The sequence below is a fragment of the Eubalaena glacialis genome, chromosome 3 (genome assembly GCF_028564815.1).
Source record: "Eubalaena glacialis isolate mEubGla1 chromosome 3, mEubGla1.1.hap2.+ XY, whole genome shotgun sequence".
Classification (NCBI taxonomy): domain Eukaryota; kingdom Metazoa; phylum Chordata; class Mammalia; order Artiodactyla; family Balaenidae; genus Eubalaena; species Eubalaena glacialis.
The window spans coordinates 72694211-72719464 of NC_083718.1; the positions used below are offsets into that span (position 1 = coordinate 72694211).

General features: G+C 46.4%; 1 protein-coding gene across 1 annotated transcript in view; it reads left to right on the forward strand.

The window, feature by feature from the left end:
- LMX1A (LIM homeobox transcription factor 1 alpha) overlaps window positions 1-24749 on the forward strand; it is a 148132-nt gene extending 123383 nt beyond the window's left edge. The window contains exons 4-8 of the mRNA XM_061185785.1: window positions 15861-16033; window positions 18954-19031; window positions 20449-20518; window positions 22456-22626; window positions 24589-24749. Coding sequence (XP_061041768.1) covers window positions 15861-16033; window positions 18954-19031; window positions 20449-20518; window positions 22456-22626; window positions 24589-24749 — 653 coding nt within the window. The remainder of the gene's footprint in view (window positions 1-15860; window positions 16034-18953; window positions 19032-20448; window positions 20519-22455; window positions 22627-24588) is intronic.
- Window positions 24750-25254: the final 505 nt, after the last annotated feature.

Sequence of the window (25254 nt, forward strand, 5' to 3'; positions counted from 1 at the left end):
TATCTATCCCTGAAGGTGTTGCAGCATGTGGCAAAACCTGTCCTTTTAATTATTTGGTCTCAATGTGACACAGTAGTCCAGGTATTGGAGACAAATTGAAGAGAGGCTCTACAAGTAAAAATGATAAGCTGTCCAATTTCTCTCTCTTGTCCCTGGAATAAAGTTCCATTGATGTCATTTCTGGCCTCCACTTTTTGTCTGTGGCCTTTTGGATCTGGCCATGGTGCTGACTGCTCATAGACCTTTGCTACTGATTTCCAACAAATCCTATACCTAAAATCTAAATCCTGGGGCAAATAATTGCCATGTCTTGTTACTTAATTGCTACTCTGGCATAAGCCTTCAAAAGTAGTTCCAAGGAAAATAACAAAGGAAGTGAGGGGGTGATTTGAGCTAACTTAGGTTTCAGTATGGCTAGTGAAATGGAGTGTCTGGAGATACTCACCTGGCAGATGAAGGGACAGTCGCCAAACCTGTGAAATCCCTTGTCAATCTCGAGATCTGTATCAGCCAGGGACCAGCCAGGAGGACAGAACCAACTGTCAGCATTTAAAACAGAGTTTAATACAGAGAATTGGTTACACGGTGATGAGATTGTTGGGATGCAAACAGATCGGGATGGTGAGACAATCTACAAATTTGCAAAGGAGAGAAGCCTCAGAGTGACGGGTGATGTGACTTCTGTGGACATCTGGTGGAAACAAAAACTACAGTGGGATTCTTAGGTGTGCCTTGGAGCCATGCAGGAGATGCAACAGCTGCCAGAGGAACCACCCAAGGCAGAAGGGGGTCGAGGGAACACCTTGGTTTCTCCCTTTCCTCTGTTTTCCTTGTAAATGCCTCCCATTGGCTGGACCCAGGCAGATGTAGCAGCCTGCAAGGGTCAGCCCCCAGGTGATACATAGGACATAGAGGAGAGGCAAGGAAGAAATCTGAGTGCCAAGGAATTGCACTTAACCTGTGAAACCAGTAAAAGAGATGAAGAAGAAAATTAGAGACATCTAAAATGGTGGAAAGAAAATTTAAAAATCAGTGTGTGTTCACAAAAGTGGAGGCCTTCTTTTGTGTTGAGGAAAGGCATGTCTCTTGAATTCCTAGAGACAGGGAGCAAAGTGTAGAAAAAAGCCCTGAACTAGGAAGGTAAGGGACAGGGCCTGTAACTCTACTTCAGTCTTTGCCACTGACTCGCTATGGCTTCCCATAGAACTGAGAACAAATACAAAGTCTCCGTCATGGCCTGTGTGCCCTAACCTGGTCTGCCCCTGCTTCCTCACGTCATCTTCTACCTCTCTCCTCTTCAGGGACTAGGACATGGCCCTAACAGCTGAGCCCACCTGGTTCATTCTGCTCCTCTGCTGGGGACATTCTGCCCTGAGCTCTCACGTGGCTTGCTCTTTCTTGTCACCTTCAAATGTCACTTTCTCAGCAGGAGCTCCTCTGACCACGCTATCTAACATGTCATCCTTAACTGTGGATGTCTCCATCCCAGTCACCCTGTTGTAAATCTCTTCTCATTACTTTTCACTATTTAAATTCTGGAATGATCTAGTTCATTCTGATTTGATATGTTTTCCCCAAAGATAGGTAGGTTCCCCAAAAGGAAGGAGTCTCATCTGTTTTATTCCCCCACTGTGGTCCCCAAACCTAGAACAACAGTGGCCAAAACGTTATGTGGGGTCAGTAAATGTTTGCCGGAGTAGTGAACCAAAGAATGCCTTTAAATGACATTGAAATTAGCTGCTTGTATGACAGTCTCCCTAGTTTGAGACTAAAGTGTTTTTCCCCTTTCCTTCCTTCCTTTTTTTTTTTTTTTTTAAAAAAAAAAGCAAAAAATTTTGGCCACTTCTCATGTTAGTAAGACCCTCTTGGATAGAGTATATGATATTACTTTATGATTACGTAGTTGTAACTGAGAAAACTAACATTTTACATTTCTTAAATGTTTACTCTGTGCCCAGTACAGAAAACTGAGATTTGGAGAAATTAAGTAGTTTGCTTCCAAAAGAGCCCGCATTGAACCTAGGTCTCCTTGCTTTCAAAGCCCCTACTCTGAATCATTTCACTGTGTTGCTTCTGTGTTTTAGAAAACTAAAATGCAAGAGCCCTCTTGATCAGCTCCACTTACTGCTTCACTGTCCATGCTCTGCCCGCTCTCTTGTGTCTAGAATATCCTTGCCTCTTCCTCTTTTATTTTAAATTTATTTTTGTTAAATCCAGCCTATTCTTTCCACAGTCTTCTTGAGTAATCCCACCCTGATCCCCAGTGACCACATTTGCTGCCCCTCCACTGAATTCTGCCCAGCATCACACTCTGATGGGGAATTCTCCCCATCGAAACACTTCTCCTGCTGCTTTGTAAACGCCTGCTCACCTGCTGTCTCCTCCACTAGCCTGTACATTCTCTGAGCCAGGACTCTGTCTTGTTCATGGATGTATGCTAAGTACTTTGCAAAATAAATATTTTAAAAATAGAGAGTAGAATGCTGGTTACCAGAGGCTGGGTGGTGGGGGATTTGGGGAGATATCATTTAAGGGTACAAACTGGAAACTAGTAGATAAATAAATCCTGGAGATGGAATGCACAGCATAGTGATTATAGACAACAATACTGTATCATAAACTTCAGAGTTGCTCACAGACTACATCTTGTTTCCATCACAAAAAAGAAATGATAATTATGCAACATGATAGAGGTGTCAGCTAATGCTACGGTGGTACTCATATTGTTGTGCACCTTAAATTTATACAATGTTGTACGTCAATTACATTTCAATTAAAATTTTTTTTAATTAAAATTTTTAGGTGAATGCATGAATGATGGAAGTATTAGGATCCCCCTGTATATTGAAAAATATTTATTTATTCCTTAAAATAAAGAATCTATGAAACTAAGAACTCTTCTTCACTGAGAGAATAAAATTCAGCTTTACATAAAGAGTTTGATCCATGCACAACTTCTTAGGTGCACATTCATTCTATAGAACAAGATGTGTGATATAAAGAGGAGCTATAGTAACTTAGAACCTGATAGCAAGGTTAAGCTGCAGCTGCTGTTACAGCCCATTAGCCACCTACATTTTCCCGAAGCTCAGCTGTATCTGTAATGGTAGGGTATTTCCACATTGTCAAGCTTCCGGGTAACCTCTTGCCCCGGCTCTCACTGGCATCAGTAGAGATGAAACAGCTGACTGCAAGGGAGGACTCATTTAAAGACTTGGTCTAGGACATTAAGCTAAATGGACACACCTGATGACATCCGTGTTTTGTGAGCAGTGCATAGCTTTGAATCATTTGGATGAGGCAAGCAGAAGGGCCGCCCAGCCCTTTGCTTCAATCCTGGAAGAGGCGATCCTGAATAGAGGAGAAGAGAGCAACTCCACACGAAGGTGAGGGAGAGCTGAATCATCCCCCTGGGTCCTTTTAGGGGCTCACTGCTCTCTTACCAGCTTAGGTGTCCCTGGCTTTGGTGTTTAGTGGCCATGACACTTGACAAAGAGGCAGATCTGACCCCCATGCTTGGTAGGGTACTTCAAGATGATGCATACCAAGGGCTGTCCCTGCTCATGTCAACCTTAAGTCACCACACACTCAACCCCACCTTTCCTCTATGTGCACCGTTACTATTTTTTAAATTTGTTTTAGTGAGAACATTTAAGTTTTACTCTCTTAACAAGTTTCAGTTATAAAATACAGTGTGATTAACTCTAGTCACCATGTTATATGTTAGATCCTCAAACCTTATTCATCTGGAAGTTTCTACCCTTTTACCGGGCTCACCCTATTTCCCCCACTCCCAACCCCTTGGCAACCACTTTTCTACTCCCTATTTCAATATCTGGTCGTTCTTAATGTTGCCAATTCATGTAACAACTTAAAAGCAAAAATACTTTGAGGGCCAACACTGTCAAGGCCAAAGTAGCTAGTTTGCAACTTCTGGTTTACACTCGCACACCATTATTTTTAAAGAGGGAAACATTTTTAATCATAATTTTATTCTCCCCTAATTATCAAAACTGGCAGGAATTACTCTGAAGATTTGGAGTAATTGAAAAGATTTGAAGGCCTCTGTTAGCTGAAAGTAAGAATGTGTTATGATTGCCAGACCTCCCTGTGTATGCATGCGTGCAAGGGTAGGGGTAGGGGTAAGGAGGAATGTTCTAGATCAGTGATTTTCAAAGTGTGATTCCCGGACCAGCAGTGTCAGCATCACCTGGGAAATCATTAGAAATGAAAAGTCACAGACTCCGTCCCAGACCTACTGAATCAGAGACTCTGGGTGTGGAGCCAGCAGTCTGTGTGTAACCAGCCTTCCAGGTGATTCTGAGGTGTGCTCAGATTTGAGAACCAAGTTTAGACTTGAATTCCAGCGGTCTTAGGTTCAGAATCACAGTATTCTTCCTCTCATCCTCATTTCAACAGTAAACTCCATACTTTACAAGTAATGACGGCATTGCAAAGAAGAGTTTTTAGGGTTAGAAATTCAAGGCTAACTGATTACACGGAGCATTCGTGATGGTGCTATTAGCAATGATTTCATCAATATCAAAACCATCTTGGGACTCACAACTTCACTTACGGGTAATAACCATAACTGGTCTGCAAATTGTTGTGATGGAGTTCACTGCACAGTTATACTCAGTTGATAGTTAATTTAGGGAAAGCTCTTCCTGTGATAAATGTTGGTTTTCCTTACCCAATCTGTGTTCTTACCCGTGAAGAATCACGGCTATGGAAATGTCTGTTGAAGATCTCTCAGTTAAGGAAGGGCGGCCCAGCTGGAAGGGGCTGAGGGCCTCCTGCCCGAGGGCCCCATCCTTCCCACAGCTGTCCTTGGAGACTGTGCCTTGCTGTCCCCTAAGGAATGGCTGGAGGACAAATTGCATGGTACCTGCCCCACAGTGTTGTCCTCCCTCTGTCCCATTTCCATTTTCTTTTCTTTAGTTTCCTTCCTTCCCCTTTCTATCCTTCGTTATTGTATTTTGGGTTTTTCTTTTTCATGGCTCACTTTCCTATTCTCCTTGTGGAAACATAACTGGATGGGTACTGATGAAACAGTAGGCCATCAGTGGAATCAATATCAACATGAAAGAGAAATGCAGATTGTAGTTTAAGGGAAGTAAATTTCATTCCAGCTGAGCCCCAAGTATGGAAGTAGCTTGTAATTCTATAATAAGTTCTGTAACCACTGGAAGTTGGTTGGCATTGGCAAATCTCTGAAAAATGGAAAGACTCTGCAGCGTGCCTGTTAGTGCAGTGCATCACTTCATTCTGTATTAACTGGACACCAACTACTAAAATTATTAATCTCCTGAGTGTTCAGCGTGGTGTTGTATGTGGAGGATACAGAGATGATTTAGATTTGATCTTTGTTTTCTAGAAGCTTATTCTGGTTGTATAGAAGGTACACAAAATTATAATGATGATAGTTAGCCAGCATTTGTGAAGTTCTTATCATGAGCTTAGTGCCATAAATACATAAATTGTCTGTATCATTATTATAATTATCCTATTGGGTAGGTGCTATTAACCCCATTTGACAGATGGGAAACCAAGACTTAATGCAGATGCAACTTGGCCCAGACTACTAGCTAATAAGTGATGGAGCAAATATTGATATTTAAGCCCAAAGCACTGCTCTTAACCACTCTGCTGTAGTGCCTCCGGGAGTACGTCATAATGGAATTTCTATATTAGTCCAGTGCAATTTTTTTTTCAAAAAATCTTAGCATTTGTAATATTGTTTTTGGCTAAAATAGTTGGAGAATAATGTAAGGCAACATATAAAATTGTCTTCTAATTTGCATATACTTGAGTAATGAAAACACTGGAGGTAGACAAACACGTGCTCCAGGTATGTGGAAAGGGAAGAAATTGACATGGGAAGGAGTTGAGGGAGGCTTCAGGAGAAGATAGATTTGGATCTTCTTGGTGGTACAGAATTATGGAACCGAAAGAAGCTTCTCCCACCGCGCCCGGTCATTCTTTGGCACATTGCTCGATTTTATTTTATTAGCATTTAACATTGTTAAAGAACAAATTCTGTGTTTCTTTATTCCTTGTCTCTCTTCTCCCGCTAGAGGTAGGAGAGCAGAGGCTGTCTGGACCTTGTTCACTCCTTATCCTGTGTCTGGAAAGGTGCCTGTACGTAGTAGGCACACTCATGATGTAGTTGTTGAATGACAGGAGTTCCGTTTGAGGAGTGTGAGTTTCATAGTCAGTGGAAACATACAGTAAGTTCATGAGCACTCAAGAGGCATAATGAAAATAAAAATATTTTAAAATCTTACATTTTTATGCTATTTTACAAAAATTTTTCAAAGTGCTTTTACTTACTCCTACTATTGAGTTCATAATCGTATCAGGGTAGCTTGGCAGGTCTTTATACCCCTGATTTTACAAATTAGGAAGGTGGGGTTCAGAGAGGTTAGGTCATTTGCTTTAGGTCACACAGCAGGTGAGTGAGTGGTGGACATAAGAACAGAGGCTAGGTGTCTGACTTCACTTTTCCCTTCTCTTTTGAGCCTACCAGCAGTTTGTGGAATGGTCTAGAGTCTGAAGGCACAGACTTGGCTGGGTATTGGCCTCGGCTGCCGTTCCAAACCAGCAGAGGGCCTGCAGAACCAGGACGTCTCCACCAAGGGGGCAGGCATTCAGATCAGCTGTGGTCCTCTAGGCAAATTCTCTCTGTGGTCAAGTCCACGGTGAATTTGTCCAGGGAGGACTCACTTCTGTGATAACATTTAGAGTGTGAGCCAATTCACCCCAGCTCCACAGTTACCTAGAGCAGGGGGTCCCCAACCCCCAGGCCGGTCCGGGGCCTGTTAGGAACCAGGCTGCACAGCAGGAGGTGAGCGGGCAAGCGAGCTGTCTGCCACTCCCCATCGCTCATACCGCCTGAACCATCCTGCCTTCCCCACCCCCCCACCCCCATCCGTGCAAAAGTTGTCTTCCACGAAACTGGTCCCTGATGCCAAAAAGGCTGGGGACTGCTGCTGACCTAGAAGGTTGTTCGTTTGGGTCTTTTTTACTTTGGAAAGATAATTAACCCTTTGTCTCCCATCCCAGATAATTTTATCCTCCTGAAGACTAGTGATTAATGCAGCAAAATTGGACTATTCCAAAGAGATAATGGTATTGATCCACTTAAGTCAGTTCCTAAATCGGAGCAAACACACTCCAACCTCATTAATATGAACTGAACACAATGTCATGCATGTCATACCCATGCCTGGTGAACCATCGGGCTGGCGGATTAATGAGCTTTTATTGACACTGAGAGCAGAGCCCCGAACATCTGATTCATCTTGTTGTGAGCTTCCCGGTCTCCTTCTCTGGGGCTGGCCGAATCAAAATGAACAAGTTATGGTTTTTTGGTTTTTGTTTTTTTTATTAATTCATTTATTCATTTATTTATGGCTGTGTTGGATCTTCGTTTCTGTGCGAGGGCTTCCTCTAGTTGCGGCAAGTGGGGGCCACTCTTCATCGCGGTGCGCGGGCCTCTCATTATCGCGGCCTCTCTCGCTGCGGAACACAGGCTCCAGACGCGCAGGCTCGGTAATTGTGGCTCACGGGCCTAGTTGCTCCGCGGCATGTGGGATCTTCCCAGACCAGGGGTCGAACCCGTGTCCCCTGCATTGGCAGGCAGATTCTCAATCACTGCGCCACCAGGGAAGCCCCCAAGTTATGGTTTTTATTTAGTATATGCATCCATGCTTGATTGGAATACAGTGATGTAGGTGTAGAGGTGTCTTCTGATATCTCGATTACCAGGACTTCTAGTGTATGACAAAGCTATGCATAGGTGCTTTGAGCATTTACACCTCTGCTTATCAGTTTGGGTTGCATGTGGCCACGTTTTCATTAAGAAGGGGAGGAGAAAGGGATGGAAAACCTCAGAGAGGAAAAGATGCAGAGTGTGTGTGTCTGTGTAGAAGCGGGGAGGGAGTGAGGCAGGGTAGATGCCAGCACAAATCCTTTTTGAATGCGAAAAGACCCCAAACTGATGCAAATTCACAGTAATTCCACCAGTCAGTACCAATACTGTCTCTTTTCCCTACAAACCTCCCAGGCACAAGGTTTCCCTTTCAGGAGCACCAGCCAGCCGAGAAAGCAAAAGGAGAGGGGTCCAGGCTGTGGCAGGCGCCAGCACTCCCAGAGTGGGGACCCAGCTCCCCTCGGGGGGCTGCCTGGATGTCGGAGCTGGATGCCCAGCTCTGACCTGCCTTCCCCTCCCCGTGCCTGGCACAGGAGTCTCCATCCACAGTGGGCATCGCTGAACAAAGGTGTCTTTCTTGGGACCCTTTACCCACAGCCTGACTCAGGAGAGCAGCTTGGCTTCTGTCTGCCCTGCTCTTGAAATGCCTAGTGCCCTGTGATTGGGGATTGTCCCTGTCCCTGAGTGGGGTCGCAGTGGCAGGGGGTGCCTGGGGAGGGGGGGTAGGAGTGGGGGGAACCTGGATTTAAACTAAGCTCTGTCCCTTTTGGACTGAAAAGAATGGCTTTTCCAGCAGGAGCTCAGAGTGTGAGTGGACGATCCATACCCCTCAGAAAGCCTTCCGTTTTCTTTCCTCACTCTTTAATAACAGTGATGCTGCCTGCAGTTGGGCCTCACCTGATGTTCTGCAAGTCACAGGTATCCTTGGATCTTCACAACAACCCCAGAGGCAGCTTAGGCAGGAGAGGGGAAGTGGGAGTGGAAGAGGAGCATCCCAGCTGTGTGCCCTTGGGCAAAATATCACCCACCTCCCTGGGGCCTGGTTGACTCATCTCTCATCTGTAGTAAAAAAAAGAAAAAAAAAAAAAGGGGGGGGTGGATAATAACACATTTCCTGCCTCCTACTGTTCGAATAGAAACAATGAAACAATGCAATTGTAAAGTGAAGCCCAGTCAACTATTAGCTAAGGGAAAGGGCTTTTTATTTCATCTTGTAGATGAAGAAATTGAGTCTCAGAAATGTGAGGAATTTCATTTAGGGGTACACAGCTTAGTAGCAAAATTAGAACTAGGGTCTAGGTCTCCTATTTCATGGCTAAAGTTACTTTCCACCACTCCATAGGTTCTTTGGATATAAAGAGTGATCTTTTCGTGGTCTTTGGCAACCTAACATCTAGATTGTCCCCACTCTTGGGCTGGGACATGCACAGGTGACTGTCATTTGCTTATGCCTGATTTGCTGGTTAAAAAGCCTGTTTCTCTGCTCCCTGTAGGAGTGTCTCAGGCCTGGGCTTGGAAGTAGACAAGCTTTGCATGAAACCTGGCCCTCCCACCTAGGCCCTGTGTGTTGGGGGAAGTTCCGGAAACTCTCTGAGACTGTGTTTATTCCTTAGGTAGGAGAGGAGTTCCGCCAGTACCTGCCATGCTGTGTTGCCATGGAGATGAGATGAAACATTTACCCTGGACACGGGGCCTGGCACACAACTGGTTCTTGGGATGTGGACATTTGCTTCTTCTTTTTCAGGGCCCTTGTCTAGTGCTGAGACCTGAGAGACTCCCTCAGCCCAGTCTGCAAAGTGGACCTGGTGGCCTGGTGGTGTCACCCACACATGGACACAGCAGTCTAGCAGCTGGTGTCTGTGCTTTCCTGATCCATGGTGCCCTGCGCTCTGGGTCCACAATTTTCCTGTGTAGCTCCAGCCACAGAACTCCCCCCATGTCTCACCATTGCTAACAACATCGGCTCTGGAACATCAGGACCCCTGGAGTAAGCTCCACGTGGCCTCTCCACCCTGCATTTCTTCTCCCCTCAGAAGTGCACCCTCTGCCAGGGCCTTGAGGTCTCCCGCATGCCCATTCTCTCCCCTTTTCTCCAGTTCAAGGCTGGGCCATTCTCAGAACCCCTACCCTCTCCCCTCTGCTTTTCCAGATCCACTCCTCCCTCCTCCCTTGCATTTAGGCTCCTGCCTTTACTAGCTCCTCTGGCTCTCTGACACCTCTCTTTCCTATATGCCTACATTTTAAAATTGAAGCATAGTTGATTTACAATGTTGTGTTAGTTTCAGGTATATAGCAAAGTGATTCAGTTATATATATATATATATATACATATATATATATACATATATATATATATATATATACTTTTACAGATTCATTTCCATTGTAGGTTATTACAAGATATTGAATATATAGTTCTTTGTGGCATATAGTAAGACCTTGTTGTTTATCTCTTTTATATATAGTAGTGTGTATCTGCTAATCCCTAACTCCTAATTTATCCCCCTTCCCCTCTTTCCCCGTCTATATATGCCATGCCTAAAGAGCATAGCCAAATGCTATTTTATATTTATTGTTTCACACGTGCTAACTCTAACACAGTTTTCTGTTCCTTGAGAGCAAGGGGTCATCGCAGACCTCTCTCATCCCCTTGCAATGCAGTGCAGGGTGCTGAGTACCTAATGACATGCAAGGTACCATTGGATGTACCTCATCTATTAGATGAGCCTCACTTCCCGGGTCAAGGTCTTGCTCCCACGCCGTTAGAAGTTCTCTGTGGACCTAAAACGCCCTCTCTGTCCTTTCCTGCCTGGCAACTTGTGTTCATTGTCTGTCGTTCACTTTCACCTTGAGTGACACCTGTACTATGTCACCTTCCCAGTCCCCTCCTCCAAGTCCTCTAAGCAGAGCTATTATTTTGGCATTGTATCTGTCTCCCCTATTAATCTAGGATCTGTGAGAACAGAGGGCAAGTCTTAATCATCTCTGTAGCCCAGAATTGTCCTTGTTCAGTGCGTGATACACGAGCCCACGATAAGTGCTTACTGAGCAGGTGATTACGTGAACAAGGTGCAAGGCAAATCTTTTCCGGGAACTTGATTTGGGTCTGAGTTGAGACCTCCTTGGAGAACTCTGTGTGAGGCAGTTTCAAAACAGTAGCTGCAGGGACTTTGCTCTTCTAGAGAACTTTACCTACTGCCTCTTGAATGTGAAATGCTGCCTTGCATCCAGAGTTATGCTCCAGGAGAATGGAATTCTGATCCATTCAGGACAGGGCAGCGACTGAAATAGTTTCCTATATATTCTGTCTTCATAAATTCCTCCCTTACTTCTTTCCCTCCCCCCTCCACCCACCACAAGTCCCAGACCCTTCCTCTTACTCCCCCGGCCTGAAGGACATTTATGAGGCCCATCACGTGGGAAGCATGTGAGGCCTGTTCCTGCCTCTCCCTTCCCTAGCATGAGGGTCTCCGGTCCTCCTCCTTCACCGTCGCCTCCTGGGCCAAGCTCTGATATCTCTTGCCCTGTTTATGAGCTGTTGGGATTTTTCCAACAACCTGAAATGAATCTGTGAGACCCCACAGGTAGTACAGCCTGTCTTGGGGCCATAAACCATGGCTGGGTCTTTCATCTGCCATTGCTTATGTCATAAATGAGTGGGAGGACCAGGCAAGGGGGAGGCAACAGCCTCCGAGCAATTCCAGATTTTTTTTTTTTTTTTTTTTTTTACAAGAGATGGGAAAGAAAGGCCCTGAGAAACATGTTCCAACTTTGTGCCAAGCAAATTCATTTCACCCTGGTAGGCTGTGCGTGGAGACTTAATCTCTGGACTTTCCCTCTAGGAGTCAGATTTATGCTGCGTTTGTGTCTAAATGGCCTCCAGGGATGCTGACATTTGTTGCTGGAGACAGCAAGTGGTGTTCCTTTCATCTCCGCTGAGGGGTGTCGGCTTAAATTATGAGGGATCGCTCTGGCCTGCATCTGGGTGTGGGAGCCTCTGGCAATGCCGAGGGGCTGCCCCTCCTTCCGCTTCCGCGACGTCTCTGCTGTTGGAAGGTTTTTCTTCATCTCCTGCTCTCCAGTACTCCTGCTGGCCCTGGGAGAAATCTCCTGGCTCGTTTAGAACTTTCCTTTCTCTTGGACAAATCAGTAAGTGTATATTTCAGGCACCGCCTGCTTTCATGGAGAAGTTGGCATCAGAGTCAGGCAGCCCTGCCCCTGCTGAACGAGGAGATGGGAGCCTCCCTGAACAGCCTGGAAGTTCCCCGAGGGAGTCAGAGGGCACTGCTATGCTCGTAATATTTACAACCCGGCAGACCGAAGCTGGGTGATGGTTAGCGATGGTCTGCATTCCCCTTGGCAGCTGGGTCGTGACATCTGTCTGCACTTTGGGACATGCCCAAAGGCCCTCCATTCCTCCATCTTCAGAGTTTCTCTTGCTCAGATCTGCCGGGACACCTGAAATTCCATAGTGGTGACTGTTTGCTTGGAGGCATTCCATGTCTATGTGTTATTGACTGTGGGAGAGGACACTTCAGACCCTGCTAATCCCTGACTCAGTGTAGCAGATGAGCAGTGCTTCCTGCCCCCAGAGTCAGAGCGTGAAAGCCTGGAACACAGGATATGTAAGTTTTGATGGAGAACGGGTCAGGAGAGGTCTAGGGCAGGGGCCAGCAAACTATGGTATGCAGGCCAAATCTGGCCTGGTGCCTGCTTTTGAAATATAGTTTTATTGGAACCCAGCCATGCCTATTCATCCTGTCTGCGGCTGCTTTTGTACTACAGTGGCAGAGTTGAGTGGTTGCAATAGAGGCCATAAGGCCTGCAAAGAGTAAAATATTTTACTCTCTGGCCCTTTACAAAAAAAGTTTGTAGAGGCCTGGTCTAGAGCATCTAGTGCTTCTTGGAAGGCAAAATGGGGCCCTTAGCAGACAGAAGAGAGAGATATTGAACAGCAAAAAGGAGGAATCAGAAGAAGAAAATGCACCACAAAAAAACGATAGAAACACTCCAGAGACAAATCTTAACCTCGTCCTCCCTCTGCTCCACTTCTGCCCCTCCCCCTTCTTCTGAAAACACACGTTTTCATCTCTTTATTCTCACAGGGATGTAGAGAGAATGAATGAGCAGTCGCCTGTGATGCTGTTTACATCCTCCAAAAATGGGCACCAAGGGCTGCCCTAGGAGATGGCTCTTTCCCCCACTGCTGCTCTCTGCTGTTCTAGGATGGGATAGCAGGTCTTGGGAAACGTGCATGTATCTTAGGCAGGGGTAAGTCCAGAGACAGTACGAAGACATCAGGGACCTCAGCCATCCACTTCTAGGGCTCTGAACAAACTTCAGCAATCACATCTTCCTCCTGGAGCCAGCCCCCCGACCACCACCACCCCCCTTCCTTCCCACAAGCACTCACACATGCACTTTCTATAAAACCAACTCTTGGTGTGAGCTAGGGTCATGTCTGCAAAGAGAGAGGAATGAACGCTTGTAGTGTAAAACCTTAACTCGGACTCCCATCAATGTGCAACTGTTCATAACAGAAAACATGGGTCTCAGATTAAGATCACTTCTTTTGAAATGATGATGATGATTTACTAAGCATCTATCACACTCTAGACAGTGCTAAACCCTTTACATACATCATCTGATGTAATTCCAACAACACTGTCACTTTCTCCAATGAGAAAATTGAGTCTTGGGGATTTGTTCAGAATCACACATCAGAACCGGCAAGGCCAGAATTGAAACCCGAGTTAGTATGGCTCCAGAGCCCATGCTTGTGGACACCGTGCCATCTTGCTCTCCTGAATGTTGTCAACATATATGAGCCATTACCATGGAATCCACATTCTTTTAGATTTTACATTTTCATTAGTTACATCATCCTAGTCATCAATATACATTGGCATCAAGCTATGTGACTAAAAGAATCAGACTGACCCCGTGAGATGTTTGCAAATACCATTTTAAGGACAAAACTGGTATAAGACAAGTGGTTTCTGAAGATGATACAATTGCATTTTAAAGTAAATTGTGTACTTTGGACTTCTCACTTATCTGTTCTAGACTCAGCTCCTTGTAGTGACCTGCCTTGCAGGAGATCTACACAATCCTTGGCGTGGGGTGTCAGCCACGTTTCCTCAGAAATATTACTGAAGGCATCACCAGTACCAGAGGAGCATCCTTTTGACCCCAAAGAATCCACCAGCAGAGAGAATTACTGACGTCACTAAAGACTGGGCTCTGGGGGGGGGTGGTCTCTGAGCAGCAAGAGGTCGGGCCCAGCAAGGATGAATCTGCATAGTCAATGGCCTCCTTTTTTCTACCTTTCTTCTCTTGTGAGGTCTTCTTAGTTCCCTAAGGCTTTTAGTTCTTACATGCTTATTTTTTCCTTGCCATTCTGAAAACCTCCTTCTAGAAAGATCCTAAATACCCTTCAATACTGAGGTCTGACTGAGATCAGCTTACTGAATCCCACCCCCCCCTCCCACTCCCATCAAGGAAAGAGCAGCCTAAGAATTGAAGATGGCAGAGTGGCCACTCCTTGTCATGAGGATTCTTCTTTAATCTCTTCTTCATTCATCTTGTGGGTTTTTTTGTCTGTACTATCAAGGGGAGTGAGGCAGAGGGGAAAAGACATCCTTCCCACAACATCTAATAAGAGCTTCCTCTGTGCCTCTGTGTTAGTTGCTTTGCACACAGCAGCACTACTCCTGTGCCACCCCCTGGTGGGTATTCTTGTCTCCAGTGCAGGCTCAGTGCAGGACGTCCCTTGCACAGGGCTGTACTTAAAACAAGGGATAGAGCTGGATGGAGACCTAGGTCTGCCTATGTCAGACCCTGTTCAATTACACTGCAAGGGTTGTGCCCTCAAGGAACTCAGAGGTTCATCTTCCTTCACATTCAAATTGTATGCCTAAAAGTTCATAGAGGAAAGAATCTTAGCCATTGTTCTTTCAGATAAAATAAGGTTTTTTGGCTCTGGCAGAGCCAAAAATTAGAACTCAACTAAAGTCTAAACTAAAACATTTTATGCAAAGAGCGTCTTTCCAGAGGAGGGTGGGTTGAAGAACAAGGATGTGTAGCTCGCACACGGTGGGTCACCTCATCTTGGATTTCTTGAAGTGGCCAGAAGGGGATCAGAATCAGGGGACTGGAGCTGGGGAAGCTCTTGGGACAAAGGTTTCTACTGGAGGAAAGAGGGCAGCTGAGCTCTGTAAAGACCCAGAGGGAAATGAGGGTCTCATTAGGGTAATGTGGGCACACAACTGCCTATGGCTTTTAATGCTGAAAGTAGGAAGGAGTCTCTCTCACATGGGTATTTCCCAGATCCTAGAAGCATCTTCTTAGGAGTGTGAAGTCTGTGGGATACAAGAGGTAGCCTGGGAAAGAGTGTCATATATACTGAAGGCTTTATTTGCTTCAAGTTACTGCCTGTATTGATCACTGCTTGTTGAGTTGAAATAATTCACGTAAATATAGATAAATACAGTTACTTTAATAGAGAGTTATTTATTTTATAGACAGGCAGTTTTGACTAACTGCCTGTGTTATCTGTACCTGCACATAGTCTAATGCTGGTCTTCTGTGACCTTTTAAACAGTATTGTTTTCTACCTCCTGGCAGTGGCTAGAATTTCAGACATAGTATCTAGGAAGTTATATATAACTTATCCAGGTCTAGAGTTGAAAAATGACATTTAAGAAATATTAACCACCAACACTTACTGGGCATTTATTATATGCTAAGCAGCCTTCTGAGTGCCTTCTTGATAAACTCATTTAATCCTCACAACAACCCCAATGAAGTAGGTTCTCCTATATCTCAATTTTGCAGATAAGGAAATTGAGCCATAGAGAGTTAAGTCACTTGCCCAAGGTCACACAACTAGTAAACGTGGAGCTAAAAGAGCCTCCCGAGAGAAAGTCCTGAGCTGTGATGGTGGACTTCCTGGTTCCTGTCTCCACGTTTTAGAAGTTTTTCCTTAGCCCTTCCTGGGGGCTTTGGGATCAGTATCACACAGGGTGTTGCATTCATGTCTTAAGTCATCCTTGGAACGTGGACCCAAGTGTCTTGTTATGGAATAACAGCCAACTCCAGGAAGTGGCCTTAAGGGACTCAACATGTTGTTTTCTGCTTCTTTCAGGCAAAAGTGATGATGAGGAAAGTCTTTGCAAGTCAGCCCATGGGGCAGGGAAAGGAGCCGCTGAGGATGGCAAGGACCATAAGCGCCCTAAACGTCCCAGAACCATCTTGACAACCCAACAGAGGAGAGCATTCAAGGCCTCATTTGAAGTATCCTCCAAGCCGTGCAGGAAGGTATGGGCGGGGTGAAGAAGGGAGGAAAGGGGACGAGGCCCCTCTTCTCTGTGTGCACCCTGGACTCCTCTGGGGTGTCACTGGGCACCTGGGGGTCAGGGTGGGAGATGCTGTTCAAACAGAGTCTGGGCAGGTGGCCTTGAGCCCCGTTGGAGGCTCCAGGGATCACTGCAGCTGTGGCCGGGGTCATGGTAGAATCTCCCTGTGCTTTTGGGTATGCATACCCACTCCAACTGGCTACTTGCTCACACCTTTCATTTCATGGAGAGCAATGGGGAGAATAACAATAAGAGGTTCCAGTTGGGATAGAGATGGAAATGTTACAACAGAGTACAAATACAGTGGCTTGTAGCATGTATTCTTTTTCGGTCCAGTTTGTTCTGCTTGAGGTGGTGATATTGGCATTCGTCCATGTTGTGGTTCATCCATTTTTGTTGTTGCATAGTATTCCATGGATATACCATGGGTTGTTTGTCCATTCACCTGTTGATGGGCATGTGGGTTGTTTCCAGTTGGGGGCTGTTACAGATAGGGCTGCTGTGAACAGTTATGTTAAAAAAAAAAAAAATACAGTGACTTAATGAGATAGGAGTTTATGTCTCTCTCACATCACAGTTCAGAGATGAGCAATCCAAGACTGGCCGAGAAGCTCTGTTATCCGTCACATGGGTCCAAGGGGCTGCTCCAGGTGTCACCATTTTTTCCAGCCACCATGGTGGAGAAAGAGAAAGTCGGGGCAAGCAGCTGCCCTTTTAGGGACATACCCTGGGATTTTTTGCATCACTTTCACTCATGTGTGTTGGCTAGGGTTTAATCCTGCGGTTGTACCTCTTGCAAGGGGACCTGGGAAATGAGTCTATCTGGGTGTCCATATGCCTTGCTTAAACTTGGGGGTTCACTTGCTAAGAGGAGGAAAGAGAGAATGGATATTGGAGACAATTAGTAGTCTCTGCCACAAATAGCTGCATCCACTTATTAAGTACCCACCATTTATTGACTCCCTGCCGTATGCTGGGTACTGTCTTTTATGCAATAAAAATAAGAAAAGCTTTCTTGAAATTGAAATTGAATTGAAATTCATAGAAGAAAGACACTTTAAATTTCTTAGCATCCATCCCTAGCATCCCATCCCTTAGCATGCCTCCCTCTCTCTATGAATCGGCTTTTGCTCCAATAACAAACAAAATCTTAGTGGCTCCCAGCAAACATTTATTTCCTGCCCCTGGGCTGTGGGTTGGCTGTGACGCAGCTGGGCTCAGGTTCAGGCCTGCCCCACCGGTCTCTCATTAAAGAGTCCAGGGCAGTGGCCACCTGGGGCACACGGGTCTCATGACGATGGCAGAAGGCAAGAAGCCAAGTCACACTGGGCAGTCCCACTGAATGGCTCTCCTTGAATATCACCCACTTCACATCCACTTACATTCCATGGGCCAAAGCAAGTCATGTGGCTAAGCCACTGTGAGTACAGGGGGAGGCATACACCCCTCCATGGAGGAGGGGCGGGAAGGATGGATATTTGCTGAACGATAATACAGTCTCCCACCACTTCTGCCTTTAGAAAAAAGTTCTCCCACCTGCAGAAGACTTCCTTTCCCTGCCCTCGCTGCCCTCTAAGCTCTGGGAGAAGAGCTGGTAGAAAGTGAAACAGCCCCAAGGTAGAGCTGCACAAGGACCAGTTCCCACTTCCTCACTGGTTTACTTGTTCTACGTGTACTAAACTCCCAGCCTCTGTATGGCCTGTGCCCAGTGCTTGTCCCTGGGCAGCGTCTAGGCCACCAGAGGGGAGGAGATGTGTACACTGGCACACTGGGGAGAAAGCTCTGAGGACCAGAACAGAGGGGCAGCCAGGAGCTGCCGGAAGAGAAAGGTCGCCTCTGTCTGGGGGATCTGGCAAGGCTTTGTGGAACAGGTGGGTTTTGAGCTGGGCCTCTGAAGGATGGATAGGGTTTCAGCAGGTGGACGTGGGCCCCTGGGCATACTGCTGTTTCATTTGGCGTTGCAGAAGGATGTGCCTGCAAAACCTTCTCTAATTATCCTGCTTCTCCTAAGCCTCAGCCCCAGTGGCATGATAAAGATGAGCACTTCCCAAGGCCTCCAGCTTGCTCTACGTATGTGTTTATTCAAGGAGCTCCTACCATCTTATCTCCTCCTCAGAATCTAACCAAGAGGGGGCAGTGTCTCTCAGGACCACTCTTGGGAAGTCTGTGCTTCTTGCCCCTTCCCTTCCAGCCACTTTGCCAGCCCCTCACCAAATGCCTGTATAGAGGGCAGATGCTGAAACACGACTCTTCATAATAGGGACCCTGATTGTCCTGTCTCTTCACAGTCCCAGTACATGTGCCTGCATCAGCGCCGTCTCTCTTGCTCTGTCGGATCCCAGATGGCTCTTGTCTTATTTCCTTTGGGCAGGGCTCACAGTGAATATGAATATTCATGAAACACCCAAAGTGACCGAAAGCTATGAGGGACGAAACCAAAAATTTAAGTCAGTGAATTTAGACGGGAGAAGAGAGCAAGAGAGAACCATTTGTTTTTGCAAAGTGATTTTCACCCTCAGTTCTCCTTAAGTAGGTTAATGCATATGCCTGGCATACAGCTAAAAACACAACAATAGATTTTACTAATATCTAAGAACCACCTGAAGGACTAATTTCCAGAGGAAGAGAAACCCAGGAACACCTCTTGGAATGCACATCAAAATTAATGCTTATTCTTCTCTTCATTTACCCGGGTAAGGACCTCCCCTCCGCCTGAAGGAGAGCAATGCTCTTGTGTTTGGGGTTTTGCTGATCACCGAACACTCGCCAGCTCCTGTGTGACATGCAGCCTGCTGGCCTCCCCGTGCACCACGTAGGGAATGTTCTGCCTTCTACTCTGAGAGGCCAATGTTTCTGTATTTCTAATGTTCCATTTTTTCAAGGTGAGGGAGACTCTGGCTGCAGAGACCGGGCTGAGCGTCCGTGTCGTTCAGGTGTGGTTCCAGAACCAGAGAGCTAAGGTAATCTGCTTCTTACTTCTGTCTCTGTGGGGCCGGTTTCCTGAAACAATAGTAGGACATTGTTTTTGCCAGCAGGTTTTCTTACCTCAACTCATTGGATAGAATAGTTCTCTTGATTCAGAAACTTTGTGATCAGCAGTCATTTCAGCTATAGCAGCCCTGCAGAAGGGGAGAGACGGGGCAGTTGTTTTAGCGAGATGGCTTTTATTTTCCTAGTGGCTGTGACTGTGAATCTGGCCAGCCATCTGCATGAAGAAATGCCTTTCTGTGTCTTTTGGTCAAAGCAGGTTCTTGAATTCCCATTCATTTAACACAGATACCAGAGTTCCTTTGAAGTTTCAGAGGGAAACCTACATAGCACCCACCTGATAGGTCTAAGACAACATTATGGCACATGGAATGGATGCCCTTACTCACCTTTCCCAGTGCCCCACCCTTCCCTGATATAGGCCCAAACCATCATACTGTCTGCTGGATCCTACCAAGGTCTGTATCCCCCTGCCACGGTCTTTTACTTATTTTAGACCTTTACTTATTTATTTTCCTACCTGTATACATGCATGAGTTAGTGGCCCAGTTCTCTACAGCCCTGATCTTTAGTGGGTGAAATGATTGGTTAACATATCATTTCCCTCACTGAATTCCTCACACCAGGGCTTCTGGTGTGTAGTCCACGGTCCTTTCTACGAGAGGATTTCATGGTTCAATAGGTTTGAGAGGACCTATAGCCTATGGATTCATGAGCAGAGAGCATATTTGAAGCTCTGAGAAATCTCACAGTAAAGAATTTTTTTAAAAAATCTAGTGTTCCCTACACACACACACACACACACACACACACACACACTCAAAGTGTATGTTAATGTCTCATGGAACCCTAATGTTCCACAGAACACACTTTGAGAAACATTGGGTTACAATGTTCCTTCCGGAGAGTTTGTGTGTTAACAGGGTGCTTTGGGAGTCAAGCTCCTTACCTAGAGGCATGCATCTCCTGGTAGGAGTCTCTGTCACAAGGGCCAGCAGATAGGGGGACCAGCCAACCATCCCAAATCACACCCTGTCAGCAGGCCCTTGCTGCACATCTAAGCTGGGCTGAAGACCCCACATCCCCTCACATAAAACTGTCACAACATAAGCAGCAGGTTTTATTTGCTGAGAGGAAAGCCCTCTTCCTGCTGAGACCAGCCACGCTGTTGCTTCCCAGCCAGCTGTCTTTGCACGGCTGCGGTGTAAGAAGCCCTCAGCCGCCATGCATTGGGCTCGAGGCGCTGTTCCTGAAGTGTGGCTCCTTTCCTGAGTAAAAGCAGGGGAAGGGGTCCCTCTGCTTTACCCACGAGCCGTTCCGCCCTGGCCTAGCCGCAGGAACCTGCTGCAGGCCCCCTGACCTCTAATCCTGTGGTCCTCCCCTCATCAGATGAAGAAGCTGGCCCGGCGGCAGCAACAGCAACAGCAAGATCAACAGAACACCCAGAGGCTGAGCTCCGGTAAGCTGGAGCCTCTCCCGGCCAGGCCTCTCCGCCAGGGCCCTCCACCCACCCAGCCCTTGGAATGACATTTCTGAGCTCCGTGAAGGCCAGTCCACACCTGCTTGGGAGATGGGACCTTCCAGGGAGGACCAAACCCTGAGAACTGTGAGAGGGTTCTGCAGGCCCAGAACTGCGGATTGCAGGTGGCCCTACCCTTATGCAAAGCCCCTTTGCCCGGACCCTGCTGCAGCGTCAGGGCACTGTGTCAGGCCTACCTACAGAGTCAGAGACATGGCCAGTTTCTCATCCTGCGTGGCCCTCCTCCTTCCAGGCAGCCACGATCCTAGATCAATAAGAGATGGAGCTGGGGCTGGAACCTGTCTCTCTGATTCTGAGTTCCGCTCGGCCACACTGCCTTAACTCACCCTTACCTCCATGTACCTTCATTTGTTGTTGTTGTTTTTAATAGGGGTGGTGTGGGGATTGGGGAGGGTGTGAAGAGGGACAGGTTGTGGGACCCTTCAAGGAAGTTAAAAGAAAAAAAGCAAGAATAACTATATTAGAACAATGTCATTCTTAAAGGGATATGCGCTGCCCCCTCCCCATCTCAGCTGTCCAGCAGAATTTCCTCAGTGGTCTCTTTGTACCCTAGAGCAGGGATTCTCACCCTTTAACGTGCACCTAAATCACCTGGTATTTGGTAATGTATAGATTCTGATTCTAAAGGTCTTGGAGAGTCTGCATTTTTAACAAGCTCTCATTGCTGCCGGCCTTGGACCACACTTGGAAGGCCGTGGAATGTGACATTGGTTGTCTGGCCTCTAAACAGAGCCCCTTGTCCTTGCATGGACCTTGCCTTGTGCTTGATACCTGGGCTAGGCTCCAATGAGAATTTGACTCTTGCAGTCAAGAGTTCTTTTTGCTTTTGACCTTCCAGGCCAAACAGTATCTTAATGGTAAGATAGATGCTCGGAGAGAAGTGAAGCAAGGGCACGGGCCCTGGGGCAGGGTGGAGACACGAGCTGGTCAGAAGACCTGAATTTGCCCCAGTTCCACCTCCCAATGCTGTTTGGAGATCTGGGAGCTGTCTTTCTGTCTCTTTGCACCTCAGGCTTGCATCCCTAGGGTAGGGTAATGGGGCCTGCTAGTCCTATCGCACAGCGCTGTGCACCTCAGAGGGGGTCACAGATGTGAGAGGGCTTTAGGAGGAGCCATGTAAGTTGACTCCATATAGGTCAACACGCTCAAAGGGAGGAGACCTCATCAAGGCATTATGAGAACACAAACCCCTAGTGCTTGGAACTTTGAAGAATTCTATGGGCAGCTCCTAGGGTAGACTTAAGAAGGTGGCAGATTGAGTCCCTGAGAGTTAATGGAACTGTGTTCAGAGAACCACAGCAGGATGTGGAGGCAGGAACGGAGTCCTTTTCTGATAAAATTCTGTACACGAGTGTAGCGAGTTGTAATTCCAAAGCGCATACACACGATCTCATGGAGTCTTTGTATCAGCTACACGAGGTCCGCTGGGCCAGTGTCGTGAACCCCACTTGACAGATGGACTCCTAGTGGGGTAATGCTGGAAGGATCTTTAGATGCATCCACTCCATTGGCTGCCAAGCCTGCGTGTAGCATCAGACGCCTTTGTTTTAATGACGTAGTCCAAGGAAGCTCTCCAAGTACAGCACCCGCCATGCCTATCCTTCAAGGCAATCCCTGATGGCCCTTGGTAGGGCACAGACTGGGAACCACTGATGTCACCTCAACCCTTCCATTCTATAAATGAGGAAACCAAGATCCAGGAAGTAAAATGATGTAGCCATGGTCACACAACTTGTGTGGTCACAAGCCAGTGGGGCATGTGAAGTTCAGAGCTTGTTCTGTGGCCCTCCCTCCCTCCCAGCGTGTGATGCTGGGCTGCACATGGAGAATGATCTGCCTTCTTCTTTGTCCCACAGCTCAGACAAATGGTGGCGGGAGCGCTGGGATGGAAGGGATCATGAACCCCTACACCGCTCTGCCCACCCCACAGCAGCTCCTGGCCATCGAGCAGAGCGTCTACAGCTCAGATCCCTTCCGACAGGGTCTCACCCCACCCCAGATGCCTGGAGACCACATGCACCCCTACGGTAAGAGGGACTCAAGCCCCACAGGGACCTCACACAACTTGCTTGCGTGAGTTTTTCATCCCCTGCCAGACATCTCTACACAGTTCCTAGATGCTCATTAAAGTTCCAAAGCAGAATAAGTGTCCCACAAAATACTGCTAGAATCACCTAACTGATGGCTCCAGAAGAAAGACCAGCACACATACACATTAGTCATGCTTACATTTACTCTCCTTTTCAAAGCTTCTTTTTTTTTTTCTTTTTTCCAAAGCTTCTTATTTGTTAGTTTGAATAGGAGGTTGTGTTTTCATTGTAGACCTGTTTGTTGGGATTGAACTTCCCAAGTCTTTCATTTCATGCCAGGTACCACACTTACATGTTCATAAGCATTATCAGCAGTGATATAGGCAGAGACCTTAACTATGCAAACTCTCACATAAGAAAAAAATATATTGAAAAGCACAGAAAACAGATGTTTGAATTGGACTCTCCTATTATGGATACTAGTAGGTGTTCTAATGTAATTCCTGAAACATAAACTGACTTGTGAAGTGAAAAGTATCTCCTCCCAGTCTCACCCCAGCCAAAACAGAGTTGCTTTAAACGCAGGGTATGGGGACAGCTGAGACTCCCCCATTTTCCCAGTTTGCTGCTTAAGCTGATGTACAGAAGCTGGGGCCTGGGCACCCTGATGGGGTAGGCAAGCTCTGGAGTGGAAGGCTGAAGTTCAAACTCAGTGGCAAACATAGGCCACTGCATTTTTATACAGAGAAGGTAAGTGGCCTATGTAATGCATTCGTCTGTACTGTGAAATCTGCAATTGTTAACCCTGATAGCTAAAAATAACGTTTTATTCCGCAAGCCTTCAAAACATTAGTATCAGAGATATATGCCTCAGTGCACAGATTGTCAACTTCTTTTTTGCCTTCATTAAAAAAAATTATCTATAATGTTAAAATCAGCCCTATCTTCCCATGTGATGCATTCAGCAAACACTTATTAAGATCCAGCCATTTGCAGGAACGTCATTGACCAACCTCATTCATTCATACACACATAGATATATATATATATGCACGCTCCAGTGACGGCCATCCTCTTTGCTCCCTTAGAAGACTCATGTAAGGTCTGTACCTGTCTTCACCACTATGCAAAAACAGGGCAAATGACTTTTTGGGTTTTTTTTTTGCAAATTCTTACATTTTCAGCGTCCTAGGGGTCTTGTTACATAAAGGACTCCTATGATGAATCCTTCAGTAAAATGAATAATTAAAGCCACATGACAATTTTTATAAACTGCAGGTTTCATCTTTCCCATTTACTTGACGTAGAGGTGAAATGTACATCCTCAAGGTTCCGGTCACAGTGGTCCCCCAGCTGTTGCCCTCCTGGTTTTTTTTTGGTCAAAGATGCAAATCAGTTGAGTCTGGGCGCCTAACCTCCCTTTCCTCTGCAGCACAAATGTGGGGGAACAGCTGGCGCGCAGTATCCTTGTGCTATTTGAAAGGACAGGTGTTATCACCGGAGGTTTCGTGCGCATCATTCTCAGAGCTGATGTTTGTTTTCTTACCATCCCTCCTTCAAGAAACATTTTTGCGGCCAGAGTCCTCCAGAAGCCCTTGCCCCTGTCTCCCCAGCCTGTGGTGCTATGTCTTGCCCACTCCACACCCTCACTGTCTAGACATTCTGACATTTGCTTATGCTGCACTCAGTTTAGCACTTTGTTATATCCTAGTGCGTATTATATTCAGTTGTTGCACGTTAGACGTGAGCCCCCTAAAGAGATCTTTTTTGGACAGGGATTTTGCCCCCTCCTACTCTTCTATGTAGCTCTACCCTTCCCCACCCTCTCCCCAGCACCCAGTAGAAAGCGCCCCCTGGGGGATGTGCTCAGACCATGCTGGCTGAATTCAGCTGAATTTCCCAGCACTGAAGGAGTCCCTTCTTCCAGACCCTCACGCCAGTGTTTTCTCTCCCTTTCAGGTGCTGAGCCCCTTTTCCACGACCTGGATAGTGATGACACCTCTCTCAGTAACCTGGGTGACTGCTTCCTAGCAACCTCAGAAGCCGGGCCCCTGCAGTCCAGAGTGGGAAACCCCATTGACCACCTGTACTCCATGCAGAATTCTTACTTCACCTCTTGAGTTCGCCCCTCGAGTTCTCCGGCTAGGCTCCCATTCTGGAACAACCAACCGCATTACACGAGGGGTCAGCTGGCTTTAGGATGGGGAGGCAGGGAAGAGGTGGGCTGGGGAGGGAGTTTTGTCCAGGATGCTGTTGTATAATGATGATGGTGTAGCTCGGCATTTCCAAAGACTGAATACATTACGGATTGCATAGTTTAATGTTTCTAATAAGAGTCTTAGTGTTAGGTATGAAGATGTGTTTATCATTAAGGACAGGGATTTTAAATATAGGCATTTTCATGCAAACTAGATACCTAGAGACCCCTAACAACTTCCCACCATTTTTGGGGAAGCTCTTTTCAAGAGGTGCATATGTCTACCCATCCACACACCCACAGACAGACAGACAGATCGATAGATGTGTGCGTGAGTGTGTAACCTTTCATACTTTATCATCAAAGTTTATTCCTAATTATAACAGACACCAACTGTACAGCACAAAGTAACTTTATTTTCAGTGTGA